We start from the raw sequence: 24,097 nt of genomic DNA, 5'->3' as shown, positions 1-24,097 counted from the left end.
CACACTACGAGGATGAAACTACGCCAATTTTAAACAGTGATACAGCCGAGATGTGTACTAAAGGCTGAACTGCAAAGAACCTCTGTAGAAAATAGATGTGTCTCATCAAGGATGATTAAGCCAGACGTGATGGAAGTATTTAAGTTCATGAAGAGAATATATGAGCTCTGACAGTTCTTGTTCTGTCAGCGGATGTGTCTGGAGCTCTCTATGGCCAGGATACTTAACTACACCAACTAAAGCTCTCTGTCTGGAAAACAGATCAGAGAGATTACATTCCTTTTCAATTAAAACTGTTACTTTGTTTCCTTTATTTGTGTGTATTATTATCACTCTTAAAGTGCTGCTTTTATTCTTATTCATGGAACATTGAGAATATGGAGAACGAGCGCACCATTAAGGGTAACTTGGGTGGGAAAGGTTAAATATATGAAAACATTGGATTGTTCTTCATATTCTGTATTCAGAGATCTGAGTTTGCTAATGGGTCTTTCTAGTTTCCTTTTTAGTTTGTCATTTGAGTGATATAACATGAAGATGATAAACAGTTAATTTACAAAAAGGAAGACTGACTAGCCTGTGAAGAAGGTTTCTGCCATCTTACATGGGTAGCTGGTATCAGTTCACCTCTACACATAGTGTTGTTGGTGGTTCACTTTGTGGAAACATAATGACTTCACGTCCAATCTGAAGACATAGTCATCATCTCCTCATGAGCCACCAAATGGGAAAATCTGCCATAGCTGACCAGCAGTCTTTTTCCCAACAAGTAAAGCTTTTTGGACATTCATTAACAAGATGCAGAGGACAGAAAGATATTGAAGAAGATGATCCGCTGTGGCAACCCCTAACGGGAGCAGCCGAAAGAAGACTTGTACCACAATTAAAGGAATTTGACATAATAGGACTTAATTGATCAAGCCTGTATAGGATACACATCTTGTTTCTGCTGCGGTGAGCTGGCGCCCTGCCCAGGATTGGTTCCTGCCTTGTGCCCTGTGTTGGCTGGGATTGGCTCCAGCAGACCACCGTGACCCTGTGTTCGGATTCAGCGGGTCGGAAAATGGATGGATGGATGTTGTTTCTGTGTTCCTACTGAGCCAAATACACACTATATGTAGCACGTGAAAGACTTTTAAAATAAATCTAGAAAAACACTGAGATACAGATCTATTCCCCAATCATTTCACCGATTGATTACTTACGTATTTCAGGTGAAGTCTCTAACTCATGGTAACCTGAAAGAAACAAAACAAAAAACTTCAGATGTCCTATCTGACCTCATGGATATTTATGGCCAAAATGCATTTTACAGTTTAATACGGGCTGCAATATTTGTATCCCAGCCAAGACAGATAATCACCATTGACATAAAGGCTGTCTCTGGCTATACTGTAGGGTCCCAAGGAGGTGACATTGCTGGTGACCTGCTTCAGCACCCTGTAGACGGTCACTCTGTTGACTAGCAATGTCAGCGTATTATTACTGAAGTCACAGATTATGTATACGTCTATCTTTCCCTGGTCAGGGCTGAAATAGAGAAGAAGACAAATCATTTGTCAGGGTGCCACAACAGAGAATCTGCTGTTGAGGATGTCAAACATGCACCTACACAAGGAGTGCGACGCTCATTGTCATGTACTAAAGGAGCAGCACTCCCGTTAACTTTATTTTTAGACAAGATTGTTACCTCAATTTGCCATATGGACAACCTAAAAATGTCTCAGAGATGCTGCTGGTCATAAAGGCCTGGGAAACCTAGAGGCAACATTACAGGAGATGAAATGGAGGAGTGTGTTTACTTCTCTTATGTAGCTTAAGATTACTATGATTACTATTCTATGCAAAATCATGGCACTCTGACTTACCATAGAAGTAATATTTTTAAGGATGGTATTCCTTGTGGATGGAAGACTTTGATTGTACACCTGGCTGGTGACAGTAAAGTTGATAAAAAATTGGAGTGTTACTGTAAAAGATCAAAACACTCAGGTTAATATCTGACGTGATGTGATATCCTTGCATTATCTGTTGTTAAACTGAATGTAGGAGGATTCATACAGAAGATGTTAGAGTATGCTTTGTGTCCTATTTTACAACAGATAAAGATACAAATATTGGTGTGTGTATAGCTGCATCAGAAAGGTACTCAAAGCTCACAGTGAAACAGATTCCTCAGTTGAGCCAGTAGCTAAGGAAGATTCAAGTGAGCCCAAGTTATCTTGATTTGTGTCCTAAAATGGGGTTGGTTTGGAATGCCAGTAAATTTTCACAAAGGTGAACATCCCATCCATAACAACTCATAGGCAAATAATCACAGAGAGTTCAATGACAGCATCCAGAGATCTGCAAAACTTTCTCAGGTGGACAGTATTCAGGTTTCATAGCTCATAATCTGTGAAATTGACATATATACTGTATGATAGAAGCAGGTGAAAAACCATTGCTTGCTAAACAAAATTCCCTAAAGCAGGCTGAAAAGTCTCATTGACTGTCATTGTCAGGTAGTCATTGCAGCTAAAGATGATGAAGTCATCATCTAAATATAAAGAGAGTGATTACTTTTTCAACAAAGGACTTGAGTATGTTATGTTAGATAACTATAAATAAATGAGGCCTCCATTTCATACTATCGATTGTCCCCTCATCATTTTACTAACTATTAGAATATGATTACTTTAAAGTCATTAGATTCAGAAAGCCTAAAGCATTGTGCATGTCCTCGTTACCTACTGCTTGATATTTTACTTGGGCAAAGTTGCTGGATGAGATTTGAGTGCTTGTCATTTGATTCACCTGAATGTTTGATTGACTTCTTTCAGTCTTTTATGTTTAATTCTTCTTCTATTTAAATAACTAGCCAAACATACCTTCATCTGGCGGAGTCATGCCTTGACCTAGTTGGTGGATTTCATTTGCAAGTTCCATGTCATAAATCTCATTTAATGAGCAATTACAATCTCGATCTTTGCAAACAGAAAAGAAAAGAAAAAGTATCATAAATAACTGGCATAACCGGAATGATCATAGACATTTCAGAACTTTGAAGAAAGGAATGGAGCCCAGACTAATGTGGGGGATTTAAAACAGGTGAATTCATGTAAAATGCCAGAAAATGTTAAAGACAGAGAAAGAAGTTAGTTAACCTGAGGGAATATCTACATTTAATAATCCTTTTATAAATCTTACAGTAATTCAAAAGCATCTTCCCCTCGCTTAATAATTACCTTAATTACCCAAGGATGGTAGCTGCTTCATTCTGTTGATTTGCTCTACCAGGAGTGACAACCATTACAAGTCCCCAAAATAATTGACAGCCAAACCATAACATGTTACATTAATGAATTCAGTGAACATATTTTATCTTCTAAAACATATAATTTTGGAATGGTGAAAGGGCTTCTGCCCATTCAGGGATTCCCAGAACTGTGCTATCTCCAGTAAGAGATAATCTTGAAAAATTGGTCTAAGGGCAAGGGCAACAAAAACATCCATCAATAAATACTGTATAGTACAAACAGTTGTCCATAAATAACTCCCACCACAGTTCATGTAAAAAAAAGATCATTTTACCCTGGAATGGTGACACTAGGACCCACTCCTTGAGCCAGGTCAAGAAGTAATGTTCACCAGCAATCACATAGTAGCCAGTCACCTACCTCAGTCTGTTCAAAAGGTAACAAATCAGGAGTGGTCTCCCCTCGACTTTCTTATTACTCAGATATGGGGATGGATATTTGAGGAGTACACCGCAAGAAAATGATTATATTTTTAAAATATGCACATTAAAGAACCATCAAATCAAATCAAATTAATAATATATTGAACAATTGTTATAAAAGTAAAGTTGAATAAATCAGACTCTGCAGCTGCATGAATAAAAGGTAAAGTACCACTTCTGCTAAGCAGAAAAAGCCTAAAAGTTGATAGAAATCTACCCAATAGTTGTGTGCAAAATTTGGTTGACCTAAGTGAAAGCGTCAAGTTAACATGTTTACACACACACCAGAGACACACAGCAATAATTCCAAAAACTCTGGGAGGTTTAAAAAGTCAAGATTCATCAAAATCTTGAAATGGAATTTTTGGATGCGTCCGATACTTTCCCTAAGCTTCGTATACGAGAAAGTCAGGGAATCGTAAAACATTGAGATTCATCAAAATCTTGACATCGAATCTTTGAATGATTACAATACTTTACCTATACTTTGTATACGAGAAAGTAAAAAAGCAAAAAAGCATGGAGCTGTCATCTTAGCTCTTCAATGTGGGGGACAAATGCTTTATTTCCAAGAAGGCAACTTAAGACATGAAAACTAATATTTCACTCTTAGTCACGTAACCAGTCCAAGCCACATGGTTGCTAGCATTACGTTGCTTAGTGCATTATTTTGCATTGCAGTTCCATCTAGTTCATTGCATGAGGTTTGGTTATCATGTCTGATGGTTTCTCCATTTCATATTTTAGATAAGTAAGTAGTCTTAGCTATAGCTAACAACAAACCGGAAAGATGGGCCTTCACCCATTGTTACCACAATTCTGAACAAGCGTGTATATAATTGAGATGGTCAGGGAATAGCTTAGTCGTCATCTAGTTCAGTTCTGTCAGATCTATTGACCCCCAGTGGATTATCCTTCTTCAGCCCTGAGTCAGATTATATTTTCTTGCTGTCCCTCAATCTTTGCCTTTAGGCAAGTGTTAAATTTGCATTTTGACTGATTTTTTGGGCTCTGTGCAGTTCTCAGAGCCACTCCTCATTAAGAAGTATGACTTATAAAACCATCTATTGCTATAGGATAAAAAGACTGTGTTGCTGAAAATATTTAACCATATAGGCTGGGTCAAACAGAAATATTTTCTCTGAAGGCAAAAGTGTTTTAATTTAAGAGGTGACAGCCTGCACCCTTTCAACTCCTATTACTTCACAGTGGCTTTACGCAGGCACATGACAGAGCTGGAGTTGTGCAATTCAGGAAATAAGAGCATAAACACTGTGACATCTGATAGATAGATAGATAGATAGATAGATAGATAGATAGATAGATAGATAGATAGATAGATAGATAGATAGATAGATAGATAGATAGATAGATAGATAGATAGATAGATAGATAGATAGATAGATAGATAGATAGATAGATAGATAGATACTTTATTAATCCCCAAGGGGGAATTCACATACTCCAGCAGCAGCATACTGATAAAAACAATATTAATTAATTAACAATTGCAAGGTGGAGAGTGTGAGGCAGGTACAACAATCTATAATCTTGTGTAGTGTTAACGTTTACCCCCCCCAGGTGGAACTGAAGAGTCACATAGTGTGGCGGAGGAATGATCTCCTCAGTATGTTAATGGAGGAGGACAGTGACATAAGTCAGTCACTGAAGCTGCTCCTCTGTCTGGAGGTGATCCTGTTCAGTGGATGCAGTGGATTCTCCATGACTGACAGGAGTCTGCTCAGAGCCTGTTGCTCTGCCACGGATGTCAAACTGTCCAGCTCCATGCCTACAATAGAGCCTGCCTTCCTTACCAGTTTGTCCAGGCGTGAGGTGTCCCTCTTCTTTATGCTGCCTCCCCAGCACACCACAACGTAGAAGAGGGCGCTCAGCACAACCGTTTGATACAACATCTGCAGCATCTTATTGCAGATGTTGAAGGACGCCAGTCTCCTAAGGAAGTATAGTCGGCTCTGCCCTTTCTTGCACAGAGCATCAGTATTGGCAGTCCAGTCCAATTTATCATCCAGCTGCACTCCCAGGTATTTATAGGTCTGCACTCTCTACACCCAGTCACCTCTGATGATCACGGGGTCCATGAAGGGCTTGGTCCTCCTGAAATCTACCACCAGCTCCTTGGTTTTGCAGGTGTTCAGGTGTAGGTGGTTTGAGTCACACCATTTAACAAAGTCCTTGATTAGGTTCCTATACTCCTTCTCCTGTCCACTCCTGATGCAGCCCACGATAGCAGTGTCGTCAGTGAACTTTTGCATGTGGCAGGACTCCGAGTTGTATTGGAACTCCGATGTATATAAGCTGAACAGGACTGGAGAAAGTACAGTCCACTGCAGCACCCTGTGTTGCTGACCACAATGTCAGACCTGCAGTTCCTGAGACGCACATACTGAGGTTTGTCTGTAAGATAGTCCACGATCCATGCCACCAGGTATGAATCTACTCCAATCTCTGTCAGCTTGTCCCTAAGGAGCAGAGGTTGGATGGTGTTGAAGGTGCTAGAGAAGTCCAGAAACATAATTCTCACAGCACCACTGCCTCTGTCCAAGTGGGAGAGGGATCGGTGTAGCATATAGATGATGGCATCCTCTGCTCCCACCTTCTCCTAGTATGGGAACTGCAGAGGGTTGAGGGCGTGGCAGACCTGTGGCCTCAGGTGTTGAAGCAGCAGCCGCTCCATGATATTCATCACATGTGACATTACAGTAGAGTGGCAGGCCTGAAGTCATTCAGCTCACCAGGACTTGATACCTTAGGGACTGGGGTGATACAAGATGTTTTCCAAAGCCTCGGGACTCTCCTCTGTTCCAAACTCAGGTTGAAGATGCGCAGTAGAGGACTCCCCAGCTCCAATGCACAGGCCTTCAGCAGTCGTGGCAATACTCCATCTGGAGCCACTGCTTTGCTGGCACAAAGTCTCCTCAGCCCTCTGCTCACCTGGGCTGCTGTAATTGTGGGTGGGGATGTCTCTCCTATGTTGGTATCAGCAGAAGGATGGGTGGAGGGTGAGTTCTCCGAGGTGAGAGTGGGTTAGGGTGGTCAAACCTCTTAAAGAAGTTGTTCATCAGGTTTGCTCTCTCCACGTCTCTCTCGATGGAGGCACCCCACTTCGAGCTGCAGCCAGTGATGATCTTCATCCCATCCCACACTTCCTTCATGCTGTTATTCTGAAACTTCTGCTCCAGCTTTCTGCTGTACTGCTCCTTCGCCGCCCTGAACTGGACTCGGAGTTCCTTCTGCACGCGCTTGAGCTCATGCTGATCACCGCCTTTAAAAGCCCTTTTCTTCTGGTTCAAAAGGCCCTCTTGCCTCAAAAAAATTTGGCCTCAAAAAAAGAAACTTACAAATTGGAGACAATGAGACAGTGCCATGTTTGAGGCAGGACAGAATGTACAAATTTGTAATAATTCTGAGGAAGCAAGCAGGGGACAACACATTTAAGGAAGGAAAGGTTAATTGATGTATAGGAGATACATTCCCCTTTTCAATTGACCGATTTTAAAATAATAGACCTGAAACATATGTCAAGCTGAGTGCAGTGTGTACTGGGAAAGCTGAAAGGCAAAAGCAGGATTTAAAATACTTTGTGAAAGTGCAGCTTTTGATTCCCTTGGGAAAGTAACCTTGACTTTGTGATAATGATTTAATAATATTGTGTGTACTTTGAGAAAACTGCAAGCTCTGTTAACAAGATAAAAAGAAATAAACCAGTAACTCATTTTGGACAAGAAGGGGATAAGAGTGTGGTTGTCTTTAATTAGACTTTATTCAAAAAGAATATCTCTCAGTATATTTAGCACCTAAATTATAGAAGACTTTGGAAAAATGGTATCTGGCTCTAAATGAAGACTGCATTAACCCACAAAGATTTTATAATTCTTTGTATTGCTTATATTTGCTGCTATTGGTTTTGTTGCAAATCGATGATTCTTAAGTGAAAGCTTAAATCGATGTCTTTGCCTAATTGCTATTAGCATATCCGAGAAGTTAGATTGTTCATTGCTTGTCTGACTGCAGTTCCTTAAGGGTACAAGGAGATGTCTTTGTGAAAGTCCTCTAATGGTGGTGAAACTAGCCAGCAATCAGACTGTCATTAGAGGACCCTAGGGCGAGATATGTGGAGTAAGGCAATGACCCTTAGACAGGTAAGAGGTTACAGAGAACAGTTGTATAACTGGTTTTGACGTTTCTACTTATTCCTTATTAAGAAAAGAACCTAAGAGGTTAATTGGTGCATTTCATAATAACACGATCAAACAAGTGGAATGTGAGCCTCAGATTAACTAGGCTCAGTAAATGGATTTATGTTTGTTTAATTCCAAAGATGGTTTGATCTACGCTGTGAGTGCACTGCCATTCCCCATATGTTGTTTTTTTTTTCTTTCACCAGTGACCCCCAGTTTGCTCCCGCATTCCAAAGATGAGACTATTAAGGTTTTTGATATCTGTCAACTGGTGTAGTCTGGGTATTTCAGCATGTGAAGGGTTTCATCTCATGATGGAATAATTCACCCTTACCGGTGATTCATACTATTTATCACCTGGTTTTTGGAATTAGCTCCAACTCCCTTCATCATGTTAAAGAATAAGAGACCTTAAACAACACGTGGGTGACAATGTAAATTTCATTACAATGCATGCTGCACATATTTCATTTGGGAGGGTAAAAGGAAGAGAGCAGTCATTTAAGACAAGCCCATTATTGATCTCTATCATAAAACAGGTGAATAGAAGGTGGAGTTGTGAATGAAGGTTAATCCTACAGTAGTTAGTTCACAATTACTTTTCACTTTAAAATCTTTGTTAGAGAGGAGGAAAACAAGGGTGAGATGAAAGGGAGTCTGTTTTGTGAAGTTACACATTTTATACCTACAGAACCCCATAACATGTCTGAAGATGGCTTGTGCTTCACAAGGTTTCTTTATTGTTTATCTTTTAAAAAATAAGATTATAAAAGACATATTTTGGGTGTACATTCAGATAACAAATCTATATGCAACACAGTCATGAAAGAAACTGTAAACTTTCCCTTTCTAAATTATCTTGATGTTTCTCTTTCGTTCAGCACAGTTCTTCAAAAGCTCCATATAAACCTGCACTTTGAGTTATCCATAGATCTGTTCTGTTAACCTGATAATCCAGTTGGGAATCACAGAAAACTCCGGCAGTGATGCTTACAAGGTACTGTCCAACCTTAGACAGAACAGCAAATTCTTTAAAAAGAGTCAAAAATGAGAGTTGTTTGTCATAGTATAGACATTTAATTAGACACAGCCAACTATTATTATGCAATAGTTTGCTGGCAGTATGGCACAGTGGTTAAGGCTTTGGACTTTGAGACCCCAATGACTTCAAATCCTGCTGCTAACAAGTTGTATATCTCATATGTATGTTGCCTTGGATAAAAGCGTCAGCCAAATATGTAAATGTAAACCAGCTACAGAAGATAGCATACATTATCCACTCCTAAGTTCATTGTCTGAATTTACTTATTCAATACAGGATAGCTCATCTTGATAGTCAGGTCAGGTCAGGTTGGGGAGTATGCACTGGTAAAGCGCACTGCTGTACCCACCACACGACAAAACAGCTCGGGATCCTGGTTGGAAACCCCCCAAGCAGATACTCGGTCCAGTCCCAGCCAGGTGTTATGTGGGTGTCTCCTTGGCCTGGTCCAGTCACTCAGGTCCTCAACAATGAGGATCCTGCAAGCCAGATCACCCTCGGGGAATTGCACAACATGGCCGTAATGCCGTAACTGACACTCCCTCACAATGCAGGTAATGTGCCTCAATTGGGACCCCATGAGCAACCATTCATTCGAAACAAAGTCAAACCAGCGGTACCCAAGGATTCTCCAATGAGACACAGTACCAAAGGAGTCCAGTCTTCATCTCAGGTCACTGGATAGCGTCCATGTCTCGCAACCATATAGCAAACCAGAAAACACCAGGACTCTAAAGACTTGGACCTTCATCCTTTTGCATACACATCCCTTTCCAGCAACCTCATGACCCCCATGCTCTCCCAATCCGTCTACTGACTTCATAGGAAGAGTCAGCAGAGACATGAATGTCGTTGCAGAGTTAAGTAAACCTCTCGACGAGGTCAACACTCTCTCCACAGACAGACACACAACTGATGGCTGTGCCAAAGAGCTCATTAAAGGCCTTAATAGTAATTGGCGCAAAATAGAATCCATTCCTAGACGGTGTCATTAATCTGCATTGTGGTTTCTCTTCATTTTTTTCCTTCTATTTCTAGAATTTTAGTTTTTGCCTTTTTCTATTGTTTATTTTTTACTGTTATGATGCTGATGTCATCTTAGGATCCATGGTTTTTTTGGTTGCCTAGATTTAGTGGCTGCAGCCATATTGTTTTATTGTTGTGTTATCCGTTACTAGTCCTATGCCAAGTTATGTGTCACCTTTTTGTCATCACACTCCATCTATTGAAGATGGTAGTGGTTGTGAATTCATAACTTAGAAATGTATTTTCTTGGTGTTTTAATGATTTTAGGGGAAGTGGGAATATTAGTTAAATGTCTTGTACAACATTTCTAGTTGGCTTTAGTTATTTTTTCTTCATCTAGGAAACAGTTTATTTTGATAATTATTATTCTGTTATCATTCCACTATTCATTGTGTTTATTTTATGGGCACTGCCACTTCATAGGGTCTGTATTAGGATGCATTTCCTGAATTCCAGTAACATTTGATATCACCAATCTGACATATTAATGACCAGCACAACACTACATTCGTCATCCATGACTTGGATAACCTCTAACTCTAAACAAACCTTTGCTTCATACATTTGTTTTTACTTCTGTCGTTTCAAATTTCTGACTTTACCCTACTAATTTTCAGTTTGATTCCTGTTCTTGTTTTGATGTTTGGTTTCTTTTGGTTTTTCATTTCCTGGTCCAGAGAATTTAATCTTTTCTCATTGTTCTGGTTCTGGACAGGACAGTGGTGTGCAGTATTTAGTATCCAGTAGGTTTGGCTAAACTCTAAAAAAGGAAATACTGGATTTCTGGCTTAGGAGTACATTTGTGTCTTAATAATTTTGTTTTGGCCATTCATCCCTTCAATTTGTTATGGTATTACTTCCTGGTCATGTCCTTGCCTCTTTCTTATCTGCACTTTCCTTCACATGGTATTACCTTATTAAAAGTAATACTTTTTCGACATAATTTGTCTCTTACAAATCTTAACAGAGGGGAAACTCTGAGTTCAATTTCATTGTAATGGGTGACTATTGATTATCAGAAGCACACACAACACACTTTTCTTGTTTTAGGCACATAAAATACAAATAATTCCCCATACAGGACTGAGTTTTTCTTTCTTTTTGTACAGACACTTGGTAAGTGAACACCATGAGCATAAGTGGTAAAAAGTGGCACTGAAAAGAGTTCATCATGTAGGGAAGGAGAAAGATTACAAGCCTGGTTATGGTAAATGAGAGCATGGAGCTCAAAATCAACAAATGGCACTGGTCATCAAGAAAGACAAAGGGTGCAGTGACCCTTTTGGTCACCTGAGGGAGCTCTAAGATGGTCTGTCAACACTAAGGTGAGGGCCCAGGAGTACAGTGAAGTCCTTTCATGAATTGTAACCTAAAGATGAGGATTAAAGGCTGCACCTTTCAATGAAGAGTCACCAGTGAGCAAAATACAGAGTGATATGGAGAGTGTTGTGTGCAGTTCTTTTTAGGGTGAGTGGAAGTATCAGCCGCCCCACAAAAAGGCCTGGCAGGGTGTAGTGCATTTCATGATCATCAGTTTCCTTTGTTACTTTATTTGGCCCTGCAGATTTAATGAGTTTGCAATATTTTATATCATTATGGCAGGATCAATGATCTCAGGCTTCATCAATGTTAAATTTCCATTATCTAATTTTCTGCTTGATCTATTACATTTTCACAGGACTGCAATGAGCTAAGTCATTAAGAAGAAAAAAAAAATATATATATATATATAGTATATGTATATATATATAGTATATGTATATATATGTATATATATATATATATATATATATATTGTGGACTATGCCCGGCAGTTTATCCCGGCCAAGTCCCCCAAGCCTCCAGATGGAGCCCTCCCTGCAATGTGGAGATGCCCCGAATTACAGCAGGGCATCAAGGACTTTGGAGTTGTAGTGCTCAGCCCTGCTGGATAATGTCTGGGCCACCATGGGACGCTGCAGGGAGACACAGAGACATTGGCTTTTCCTACAGCCCGACAAAGAAAGAAGAGTTTTGATTTGACCCGGAAGTGCTAGGAAGTCACATGGACTGCAGGTCAAGGAGCACTTCCGGGTCATGGACTATAAAAAGGACAATGAAACACCAGAGCGTTGAGCTAAGCTGGGTGGTAGGAGAGCAAAGCGTCTGGGAGTGGAGGATTGTATTATTATTGAGTATTGTATTGGTTTATGAGTATTGTGGAGGAGAGGGTGCTTTGTGCACTTTATTGTCCTAATAAATCAAGTATTTGGACTTTTACCTGGTGTCTGACGAGTGGTCTGAGGGTTCAAGGGGTCAAGAAAACCCTAATCTGTCACTATATATATATATATATATATATAGTGGTAATTCAGCCCCCGTACACAGGCAGACAAGAAAGACAGACGCCAAATGTCCAAAAACACACACGTTTAATAATTTTCTGCAATGTACAGCACCTCACAATGCTCAAATCAGGCAAATACTCAGCCCCTTCTTTCTCTTTTCTGCTCCTTCTACCACCCTCACTCCTCCACACACAAACTCCATCCTCTTCCACCTGACTCCGGCTCCCCTTATAATACCCCAGATGTGCTCTACGTGCTTTGTGATGATCTTCCGGCCGCATTGGCACCTGGAAGCACTCCGGGTGTACCTGGAATCTCTTCCAGCAGCACTTTCGCTACACCCGGACACTCAATCCAAGGCTTTATAATCCTGCGGGAACCCCTGGATGGTAGCGATGGGTCCCAACAGGGTCAAGCTTCTAAGCTATGATCCCGTGGCTCCCCATGAGAGCCAGGGCAGCTGCCCTCTTGTGGCCCAGGGTAAGTATTGTCTCTCTCCTGGTCCTTCTAGGTGTCCCGGCTGGGTAAGGTCCCTAGCCATCCACCACAATAGATATATCTATTGTATAAAAAAATCATGGGTCGAGACTTGATCAGCCCTACTTACAAAGAATTTCTAAGGGACAGAAAGTAAGACAAAAGAACAGCTACTGTACAGGCTTTTAAATGATCATCACGCAGCACAACATGCAGAACATGCAGCTCGGTAACAGCTAGCAGCTAGCAGCAAGCCAGCAGCTGATTCGTCCTTAGCATGCGTTCAGCCCCCCCTTCACAATGTGAGCAGCAGAGACACGAAGTGGCTAGTGTGAAACCCACCCGCGGGGGGTGAGGGTTGTTGGGTGGGCGAGCACTGTGTGTCCAGCTTATGCCAGCTCAAATAACACCAACAACAATTTATTTCTTGTATACCCTGAAATTGTAGGCATGCCTCAATGGGCTTTTTAACAAGCCCTCTTTTTTAACAGTCCCCCAGACAGCCTTGACCCTCTTAGAAGAGAAGAAAAAACTTCCAAAAAAATCTGGCAGGGAAAAAAAACAGAAGAAATCTTGCGAAAAGCAATCCAGACGGTGACCAGGTAGGATGGGCATGCAATGGGTGTCAGAAAATGAGGAAAATGCAACACAAAAAACAGAGCAGAAGTGCCTGGTTAAGTAGAAGAGAGTCTCCATGGTGCAGGACCCATGAGAGGCTTACTGGAATTGTTAGTAAATTTCTTTATTTATGCTGACTGAATGATACAACAGGTCTCAGATTTACAAATATATCAAACACTGAAACCCTAAAAAAATTGATTGAATAACAGACTGATGGTTGGAGTGTAGGGCGGCACGGTGACGCAGTGGGTAGCGCTACTGCCTCGCAGTTAGGAGACCCGGGTTTGCTTCCCTGGTTCTCCCTGCATGGAGTTTGCATGTTCTCCCCATGTCTGCCTGGGTTTCCTCCCACAGTCCAAAGACATGCAGGTTAGGTGCAATGGCGATCCTAAATTGTCCCTAGTGTGTGTGTGTGTGTGTGCCCTGTGGTGGGCTGGCACCCTGCCCGGGGTTTATTTCCTGCCTTGCCTTGTGCCCTGTGTTGGCTAGTATTGGCTCCAGCAAACCCCCGTTATATAGTGGGTTGGATAATGGATGGATGGTTGGAGTGCTTGTACAGTTTTAATGTTGCTGCCTAACACTTCCAAGGACCTGCATTCAGTTCTTACAGGCTGCTCATAAAGCCAGACATTTTGTGAAAAGAAATTGTCAAATAAACAGTTGCACAAGCCAAAATCATTGGCTGGCTGAAATTTGCTTCATGAATATAATTGCCTGATATAATTAAACTATTTATAAGCTAAGGTGTATCTTAAAATAATAAAAACAAAAAGCAGAACGCCAAGCCTATGAATCACTTCCTCGCTCACAGCTGAAGCCATCCAATCACTTTGTCTTTATGCATTCCTCATCCAAATGCAAGGACAAAGCCCTCAAGATCAGCATAGCAGACAGTTTGAGTGGAATTGTTTGTTGGCATAATAGCCTGTAGGGACCAGAATCCAAAAATGGGGGAATACATACAGGGGATTAGAACAAAAAAGTGTTCAAGTAATAGGGCAAACCTGGGAATTATTATACCTCTCCGGTAAATATAACACTAGGTTCAGAGAACCCTGATTATTGTTAACAAGAGATGATAGAATGGTCTGCCATTTTATTTTCTTTAAAATAAATCTCCCTTAAGTCAAAGATATGACAGAGCCAAAGATCAAGGGTCTCGGACTCCTCGTGGGGAGACAGTGAAGTGTTGGACGAAACACAACAGAAAATGCCAATAGACATAAAGGCGGATTTGTCATCTTTACATAGCTTTTATTCAATGTGAGTCAGCCATCATTTTGGATTGAATTTTTTATTTTCTTTTTTGGTTGTGCTCTACTGTGAAAAGTAATACACAAAATAAAAATCAATGGAACAACAGTCCATTTAAAAGACACCATTGTGTGCCAAAGGAGGAGAAAACTGCAGCTTTCACTTGTACCAAAATGACATGACATACTAAAAACACAATATTTCTGTTGCTCAGCCTTCATCAGATGTGTACCCAGAATAAAGTGCTGCAGAGAACCTTTGGCACCAATCAGTAGAACTTTAGAGGGGATTTTGAAAACCATTTAAGAGGTTAACATTAAACAAAGAACTTCCTTTATAGGAGATATAAAAGATTCTAGATGAGCTACAGAAGTACAAAAGACACATAGAGCATCATAGGAAGAAAATCAAAAGATGAGATACAAAAGAGTTCTGGAGTTATATCTAGTGGAGATTCCAAAAAACACTACAGATGTAAACGACTTCTGGATGAAATATGGAAAACTTCAAAAAGATAAAGAGGTTTGCTCAAAATATAGGAAACCTCTAGAAGAATAAAAAGTAGCTTCACAGAAACACATGACTGTAAAAGTTATAGAAGAATACTAGAGAACATACTGAAGACCCCTCTGGTAGAAGTAGAGGACCTCTAGTGGAGATTCTAAGGACCTCTTCAGAAATAGTGGGCTTCTAGCATAGAAACAGAGAATCCAGAAACAAGATAAACTGGACATATATAAGAGAGTTAATGGACCTCTCCATATACAACAATTCTACAGATGAGAGACCCTCAACATCTCCCTTAGACATACTCTACTCAAGGCACAACTCTGATGATGGCTCAACAATCTCTAATTCCTTATTTGTTTTTCAACATGAAATTAACTTTTGCACATTTTTTAGTAGATACTCATTGACGTGCCCCTTCCCTAAATCTTTTATGACATGAGTATTATTACAGAAAAGTACATTATGCCAAAAATGTTCTAACAAATTATCAAAAAATGTGATGCTAATTAAGTTTATGAAAAGCCAGTAGAGCAACATGCATAGCTCATGCTTCAGAAGGTGATGACGCATGCTGTTGCAGACAGCCATTCCAGGTACGTTCACTTCCAAATAAACTTACCAATCAACTCCATATCTGGCAAATCTTGTTTCTTCAATGATATTTCATTCATGCCTTCGTTACATTCTGCAACTAAAAAGGAAAAGAGTAGTGATGAGTACTTATAACTTGTAAGTCTTTCTTTCTGCCTGTGTCTGCTGTATCCCATCTAAAGATGGAGTCATTTTCTATACTGAGCCTGTGGGTAAAGTTCCACAATGACGTTTATTGGATGGATATACAAACATGTTCTAACATAAACACATCATGAAGGTAACTATGAGAATTAAAAATGGAGAAAAACGTCAAAGTAAAACATTGTAGTGCCTTGAGATTGTGGCATGGGACGATCCAGATACATAATATGATGGTGTATTATTAATTCATTTTTATTGCTGTTGGCAGTTTAGTTTGCGGTTTATAATCTGATGTCCATAAAGATGCCAGTTGCATAAAATGACCTGTCAAAGCTCTTACAGTAAAATATGCAACGTAAGGATAAAAGTAATCATCGTTCCCCAACAGTACACAAGCAACTCATTTAACAAAGAACGTACAAGGGGGAGTCAAACTAACGTTAGAAAAAGGGATTTATCGGAAAATCGAACGAACCTTCATAAAACTGATGCTGTCATTTCTCAATGTAGTCTCCACCCTTCTCAATGGCTTGCGCCACCTGCCTGGATGCCAGCAGAATAAAAGGTTTTGTCTTGACCTCTTCACCATTTGTCCTCCCGAGTCGAACACTACGTGCCAAGGGGTACTACAGTCACTAGTGCAGGTTACTGTGACTTGCTGGAGACCAATGTGTGGCGGGGACTGCTGTCTCAAGGTGTCCTTTTGCTGCAAGATGATGCCCACCCGCCCACACATGGCTAAGAACACCAAGGCTCTTCTGGAGAAACTGAAGTTTGAGGTATTGCCACATCCTCCTTACTCACCAGATTTGGCACCATGTGAGCTCCACCTTTTTGGACCGCTAAAAAAACATCTGGGTGGTCATTGATTCAAGGCAGATGATGAGGATGTGAAGAAAGCAGTGCACAAGTGGTTGCTGGGACGAGACAAAACCCTTTATTTTGTTGGATTCCAGGCACTTCTAGTCAGGTGGCACAAGTGCATTGAGAAAGGTGGAGACTACACTGAGAAATGACATGATCAGTTATGTGAACGTTCGTCCCATTTTCTGATAAATCCCATTTTCTAATGTTAGCTTGACTCCCCCTCGTAAAACAACTTACAAGGAGTTATGTTCATGTATTTTACAGTCGGAGGATACACACTGATATGAAATCTGGAGGCATTGTCTTAATACACCTAAGTCTTTCAAGATGGGGAGACACTGTCCTACAGAAAGCAACCTCTGAAAAGGACTTAGGGGGTTTATGATGATAGACCATTAAAGCAATATACAGAAGCCATTGAAAAAATTTTAGGTTATATTGCTGTTGAATATACACTCACCTAAAGGATTATTAGGAACACCTGTTCAATTACTCATTAATGCAATTATCTACTCAACCAATCACATGGCAGTTGCTTCAATGCATTTAGGGGTGTGGTCCTGGTCAAGACAATCTCCTGAACTCCAAACTGAATGTCAGAATGGGAAAGAAAGGTGATATAAGCAATTTTGAGCGTGGCATGGTTGTTGGTGCCAGACGGGCGGTCTGAGTATTTCACAATCTGCTCAGTTACTGGGATTTTCACGCACAACCATTTCTAGGGTTTACAAAGAATGGTGTGAAAAGAGAAAAACATCCAGTATGCGGCAGTCCTGTGGGCGAAAATGCCTTGTTGATGCTAGAGGTCAGAGGAGAATGGGCCGACTGATTCAAGCTGATAGAAGAGCAACTTTGACTGAAATAACCACTCGTTACAACCGAGGTATGCAGCAAAGCATTTGTGAAGCCACAACACGCACAACCTTGAGGCGGATGGGCTACAACAGCAGAAGACCCCACCGGGTACCACTCATCTCCACTACAAATAGGAAAAAGAGGCTACAATTTGCACAAGCTCACCAAAATTGGACAGTTGAAGATGTTGCCTGGTCTGATGAGTCTCGATTTCTGTTTAGACATTCAAATGGTAGAGTCAGAATTTGGCGTAGACAGAATGAGAACATGGATCCATCATGCCTTGTTACCACTGTGCAGGCTGGTGGTGGTGGTGTAATGGTGTGGGGGATGTTTTCTTGGCACACTTTAGGCCCCTTAGTGCCAATTGGGCATCGTTTAAATGCTACGGGCTACCTGAGCATTGTTTCTGACCATGTCCATTCCCTTCATGACCACCATGTACCCATCCTCTGATGGCTACTTCCAGCAGGATAATGCACCATGTCACAAAGCTTGAATCATTTCAAATTGGTTTCTTGAACATGACAATGAGTTCACTGTACTAAAATGGCCCCCACAGTCACCAGATCTCAACCCAATAGAGCATCTTTGGGATGTGGTGGAACGGGAGCTTCGTGCCCTGGATGTGCATCCCACAAATCTCCATCAACTGCAAGATGCTATCCTATCAATATGGGCCAACATTTCTAAAGAATGCTTTCAGCACCTTGTTGAATCAATGCCACGTATAATTAAGGCAGTTCTGAAGGCGAAAGGGGGTCAAACACCGTATTAGTATGGTGTTCCTAATAATCCTTTAGGTGAGTGTAAATCAAGGGATGTTATGCTCAGACTTTCTCATGCACTAGTGAGACTGCATCTGGAGTAGTGAGGGCAGTTCTGGTCACAACGCCACAGGAAAGACAGAGCAGCACATCTAGTCGTGCAGAGGAGGGCAACCAAGTGCACCCCAGAACTTAAGGACACATTATACCCAGCTAGGCTCATGGAATTAAACCTGTTTATTCTCATGCAGAGGAACTGTGTGGAGATCTAATGCAGATCTTCAAAGTTTTTATACTGTATGCATCAATCAAGTAGATCCAGCAAAATTCTTTCCACTAAATGACAAATCACGTATGTGAGAACACCGGTGGAAATTAAAGGCAAATGCATTTACGACTGAAGCCAGCAAACATTTCTTAGTCAAAGAGTTGTGGGATTCAAGAGAAAATTACCGAGGTATATTCCTGAAGACGAAACCTTGACAATCTTTAAAAGGACTTTGGGTGAAATATTGAAACAGCTTAGCTACAGTATTAGCTAAAAAACTGAGCTTGACAGTCTGATGAATGGTTTCCTCTTGTTTGTCAATTTTCTTATGTTTTTATTTTCAATAGTTGGAAGGAGAAAGAACAGAGAATGTGCGGGGCATGAAAGTTTAACTGCTGTGCCTTCAGTCTAGAAGAGTAAAGTTCTGTCATAAAAGGGATGTGGCAATCAATGATTTTTCACCTAAATCTGTAAAGGAACAGCACATGAACAAGAGCATAGTAAGTCTCTTAACTCAGAAACAGAGTAATAAGGCTAAAGATTGTGAGAAACAGAGGGCAGCTAAACATATTTTGCATCAAAACTGTCCACATCTCACTGCCATAAGTCTTGGCTCCACACTCATGTTCTCATTCAGATAAAACAGTCATAACTGCTCACAAAGCAGCAGCTACCGTTTTTTATTTTCTTTTTCTGTTCCTTGCAATCATGAGCTGATGAATTTGCAGACATACAACACTGAAGATGTTAGCATGTAGTGCAAGAAGCCAGGATGCAGTTGACATTCATGGTGGTCTATAAAGTTGTATCTGCTGGACAAATGTGTTTTTATTAATTAATTTCATACCACAGCATGTTTCCAAATTACTATACTTCATTTGATTCTCCGTCAATACACTGGGGAGTGGTATGTGGTGGTAAAAGTTATGACTTAGACTCAGCCTTACCCTCTCCAAAGCCTCCTACCAGCCATCGAGTGTCATTGTGTGCTATCCAGTATTACCTAAGGACTTTCAGTATTAATTTGAAGTAAATTATGTGAACAAACTAGAAGCACAAGAGTGTGTTACTGACTCATCTTTCTTAGCAATGATGGGCAGACTCCAGAGAAGGAAAATATGCCAAACACCCACCAGGCCACAAGGCCAGTCTAGAGTATGTGAGTAGAAGGAAGCTGTATGGACCAAGTGAGGGTAATTCCACGCCAGGCCAGGGGGTGAGGAGGTTCACTAAACCTTCTTCCATTACCTCTACAGACAAAATACGGGAAAACCTGTCTGACTCATCCCTAAAGACATTACTTCCAGTTCCGACACCTAGAAGAACGCCGCTTCCGGCTCTGGCACCTAGAAGGATGTCACTTCTGGTTTTGATGTCAGAAGGAGATCACTTCTGGTTCCCTTACTTCACTTCCGTTCTTAACCACTAATCATCAGTTCTTGTTTGGACTCCCTCAAAGACTCTACTGTCTTACATACAAAACCAATTGTGGCCAGGGATACAGGTGCCTGCCCCAAACCTTTTTAAGTGTATCGAGTCTGATCTTTTCACAAGTGAAAGTTGGAATGGAGGTGTTATGGGCAAGCTTAATGGGCCTGACAAATGCTGGCGTTAGTGTTATGTATACATCGTCATTTGTAAATGTTGTTATATGGTAAAGGGCATGGTTGTGTGCGCATGTGTAATATAAATAAGGGGGTGTGGAGTTCAGAGCAGTGTATGTGGAAGAAGCGAAAGAGAGACACGTGTGTGAGAAGGATAATAGCGTTTGCGGTTGGTTCAGTTTTGTAAAATAAAGTGTTCTTGTTGTTCATCACCCTGTGGAATTTGGTTGTGTTTACAGAAAATAAGAACATATAACAATTGGTACCTGCTTAAATCACCAAGCTACTAATAAGCAGAAGGAAGCATAATGCTGACAAAAAGGAGTGATCATAAAAGAAGCAAAATGAAACAATAAAACAGACTTTGGAAAGTCAAAATAGCAATGTCTGGCCTTTCCAACAATTATCAGAGGAGCTAATTTAACTTTTGGCCTATTTTGTGCCTTGTCCTCTTCAACTGCACATGACAATATCCTCACTTGCTCAGCTTATTTCACAAGATCTCTTCACAGGGCTGGAAATGGCAGAATATATATATTCTGGGGGCAACCCGACCTGGTTCGTGTTGTGAAGAGGCTGAACGTACCCCAAGGAGATGCGGTCACTCCTCCGAAATCCCCTCTTAAACGGTGATACAATGGGAAACGAATACAGTTTTTTTTATTTATTTCCTCTTTGCTCGATCAGCTGCTAGCTTGCTGCTGTTGCCATGCCGCATGATCTGCATCTCGCATGGTGCTTCGAACATTTAAAAGCCTGTACAGCAGCTGTCTTACTCTTTGTCTTTTATTTCCGGCCCTGGGTGTCGTTAAATCTCTTGGCACTCTTGGTTAAGTCTCGTCTCACGGGATGAGAGTTCTTGATATTTCTTAGTTTATAATTTAAAAATGGAATAAGAATCTGAAAATCTAACAAACATCACAATATATTTCAATAAATTCTGAAAAGAATGATACTAAACATATATATGTAGGTTTTAAAATAAGCCAGATTTAAAGCGTGACAATAAACATGACATAAAAACATCACATACTGTAAAATTGTTGCACAAAATCGTTTAGGATTTTATATACTGTATACAGCACAACCACACTAACAGAAACCCCAGGAGCAAATGCAAGGTTTATTATAACAAATTATGCTACAAAAGGTTTCTTTAATAAACACGATCACAAATCCAATTCTTTTCTTTCTCTAAGTCTTTCTTGCTTTTCCTCCACTTCTCCCAGGCAAGCTTTGACTATCTTCCATACCAGACTACAACTCCCAAGATGAGGTCAACTGGCTTCTTTATTCCTGGAGTCAGGATGACTAAACCTGAACACTCCCCCTGGTGGACCCAACCGAGCTGCCCCACAGCACTACAGATCCCAGCATGCCCTGTGGGTATCTATGTGGGATTCCCAGCCCAGTGACGCTGCCATCTAGAATATCGGGGGAGCATGCAGTCCTGATAGGTTGTCTCCCCTTGTCCATGTATCACACTGGCCTCCCAGCTGGGTAAGGTTCTTCGGTCCATCCCTGCTGAGAAACCGATGTGCCCACCTGTATTTTGGCATTCTTTATCAGTATACTAGGCTGACCCGCCTTTTAAGGCGACCGACTTTTAAGTTGACCACTTCTTAAGGCAATTCAATATGTAGATCAATTTGATATTTTATACAAACTCATTAATTTGGTTATATTGCATTTGAGCGGTATTACTTTAATACTCGTAGTTTCTATTATTTTTGTGATGAAATTTAAACTTTTTTTCTATATTGAGGTCGCCCTTTTGAACCCCCCTGATATTTACTACGCGGTGAGGCATTTGTACTCCATCAACATTAATTATTTCCAGAGACATAATTTTGTCTATTTTTCCAGCTCATCGCACACAAAAGCAAGGGAACGATGGGAACACCAGAACTCTGCTCACATCATGTCGCTTCGTACCGCAAGCTGCAAGTAGTAAGTCTGTGATAAGCGGAATACCGCTACGCTTTCCACTCACGGGACGGAAGGACAATCCCGACCGCTTTTATATACTGTAGTAAGAAAGAAGAAGAAGATCTCGCACAGTCTGGAGTAGAAAATCATCTGTTACCTGGAAAAATGAAACTACAAATCCCATCGTGCATTGCAAAATGGACGGGGCATGTGTGAAACTCCGCGCCTGCGTAGCACTCATGGGACGGAAGAACAATCCCACCCGCTTTTATATAGAAGGATGGGGATGGGCAGGGAGAACGTTACCCTTATTTGTGCTCCCTCACTGCCATGGCCTCTTGGCCAGGTAAGGGACTGGAACCCATCCTTATACGTCTACCAGTGCATGGATACCATCCACAACAATATATACACATATATAGTGGACTGTAGGTGGTGGCACAGAGCCCCAGCCACGAGACATAACTCAGCCAAACACAATTTTCAACAGCAAAGTAAAACAACGGTTATTCCATAATTGTACCTTAACACAGTAAAAGGCAGTCCAACACAATATAATTGAAAGAACAAGCATTTCTATCTCCTTCCACTGCAACCACTGTGAATCTCTTCCACCACCTCCCGATTCTGAACGTGAAGTAGCTGAGGTGCCCTCTTTTAAGCTGGAGCCGGGAGTTCTTCTGGTGCTATGACATTGCCTAAAGGAAACACTTCCGGATCATACAGGAGTTCCCCATAATTGGGATATCCAGTCCTAAGGGTGTCCCCCCTGTAGCTCCCAGACACCCCTATAGGGTTTCCCTTCTACACTGCAAGTCCCAAGCAAACCTTTGGGAGTCCAAGCTGGATCCTTATCAGAGAGGCACTGCCCCCTCTCGCATTGGGGGACAAACTGCTCACTTCTCAGTCACTTCTTCCTTCTTTTCCCTCCATACACTATTCTCTCATATGGTGACCACAATGGGTTAATTCCTATCTCTGTACAATTCACTAAAGAAATGCATGAAATAATACAAAAATACAAAATGCTATTCTGCATGTGGTTTGAATGTTTATTAACACATACGACAAAACATGGCAGAACCTGGCAGGATGTGCCATGCTGTCATATTTCATTCCCCTGCTTTAAACTCGCAACATACAGTTTTTCAGTAAGTGAAACCTAATTGGAGATTTAATCTAGATATGGAGCTCAGTTTGAGAACATTCAGTAAAGTGGGCCTCATCGCCTACTGTAACAAGTGTCAAGACAGCCCTTCCATTCATTATATGTACGCCCAATGATGAATGGTTGCAAGACAGATTTGGTAAATAAAAGAACATTATTTCTTCTTTTGGGCAGGGTGCCTTCTGGAAACACAATGTAAAGTTAAAACTGATAAGAAATATTTCAAATGAACATGAGGTAATGTGGCAGTGGGACAAAAAATGAGCAAAGCATCGGTGAACCTTGATTATAAACAAATTAAAGCGACTGAATGGCGGTGAACCTTCAAAAGTCACATTTTTTCTTTTGATTTTTATTGCACCTCTGGGATGTTATGTGGATCTCTGCTTGTTCTTATTTTTCTTTCTTTCCCGTATTTGTTGATGAGTATCCCTTTGCGTCTCATGTAATGAGGTTTCAGTAATCTGTCTGAACTTACATAATTAAGACTCCCATAAGGTGAATCAGCAAGTCAGCATGTCTCTCTAATTAGGAATTAGCATATCTATCTGTCCACCCATAATTTATGCCCACTTAATCTTAGCAAAAATACTACAGAAGCCAGCGCTGATCCTGGTGGCAACATCTAAAGGGATGTTTCTAGAATTTATTCGACTATCACAGCAAATTGTGAATTTCAGATATCAAGTATTGAAGTGTAAGAGTGGAACAGGTACTGAATATAAGT

General features: G+C 40.9%; 1 protein-coding gene across 5 annotated transcripts in view; it reads right to left on the bottom strand.

The window, feature by feature from the left end:
- Window positions 1-24,097, bottom strand: part of LOC120537745 (mucin-16-like) — a 94,304-nt gene that overhangs the window by 60,678 nt on the left and 9,529 nt on the right. For all 5 annotated transcript variants that reach the window (XM_039766912.1, XM_039766913.1, XM_039766911.1 and 2 more), the window contains exons 2-7: window positions 15,797-15,868; window positions 2,871-2,966; window positions 1,869-1,969; window positions 1,691-1,758; window positions 1,364-1,530; window positions 1,206-1,238 (exon numbers count right to left, since the gene is read on the bottom strand). In XM_039766912.1, the coding sequence (XP_039622846.1) occupies window positions 1,206-1,238; window positions 1,364-1,530; window positions 1,691-1,758; window positions 1,869-1,969; window positions 2,871-2,966; window positions 15,797-15,868 (537 nt within the window). The remainder of the gene's footprint in view (window positions 1-1,205; window positions 1,239-1,363; window positions 1,531-1,690; window positions 1,759-1,868; window positions 1,970-2,870; window positions 2,967-15,796; window positions 15,869-24,097) is intronic.

The sequence above is a fragment of the Polypterus senegalus genome, chromosome 10 (assembly GCF_016835505.1).
Source record: "Polypterus senegalus isolate Bchr_013 chromosome 10, ASM1683550v1, whole genome shotgun sequence".
Lineage (NCBI taxonomy): Eukaryota > Metazoa > Chordata > Cladistia > Polypteriformes > Polypteridae > Polypterus > Polypterus senegalus.
The sequence above is the reverse complement of the archived record's forward strand: the minus strand, read 5'-3'. Positions and strand labels throughout refer to the sequence as shown.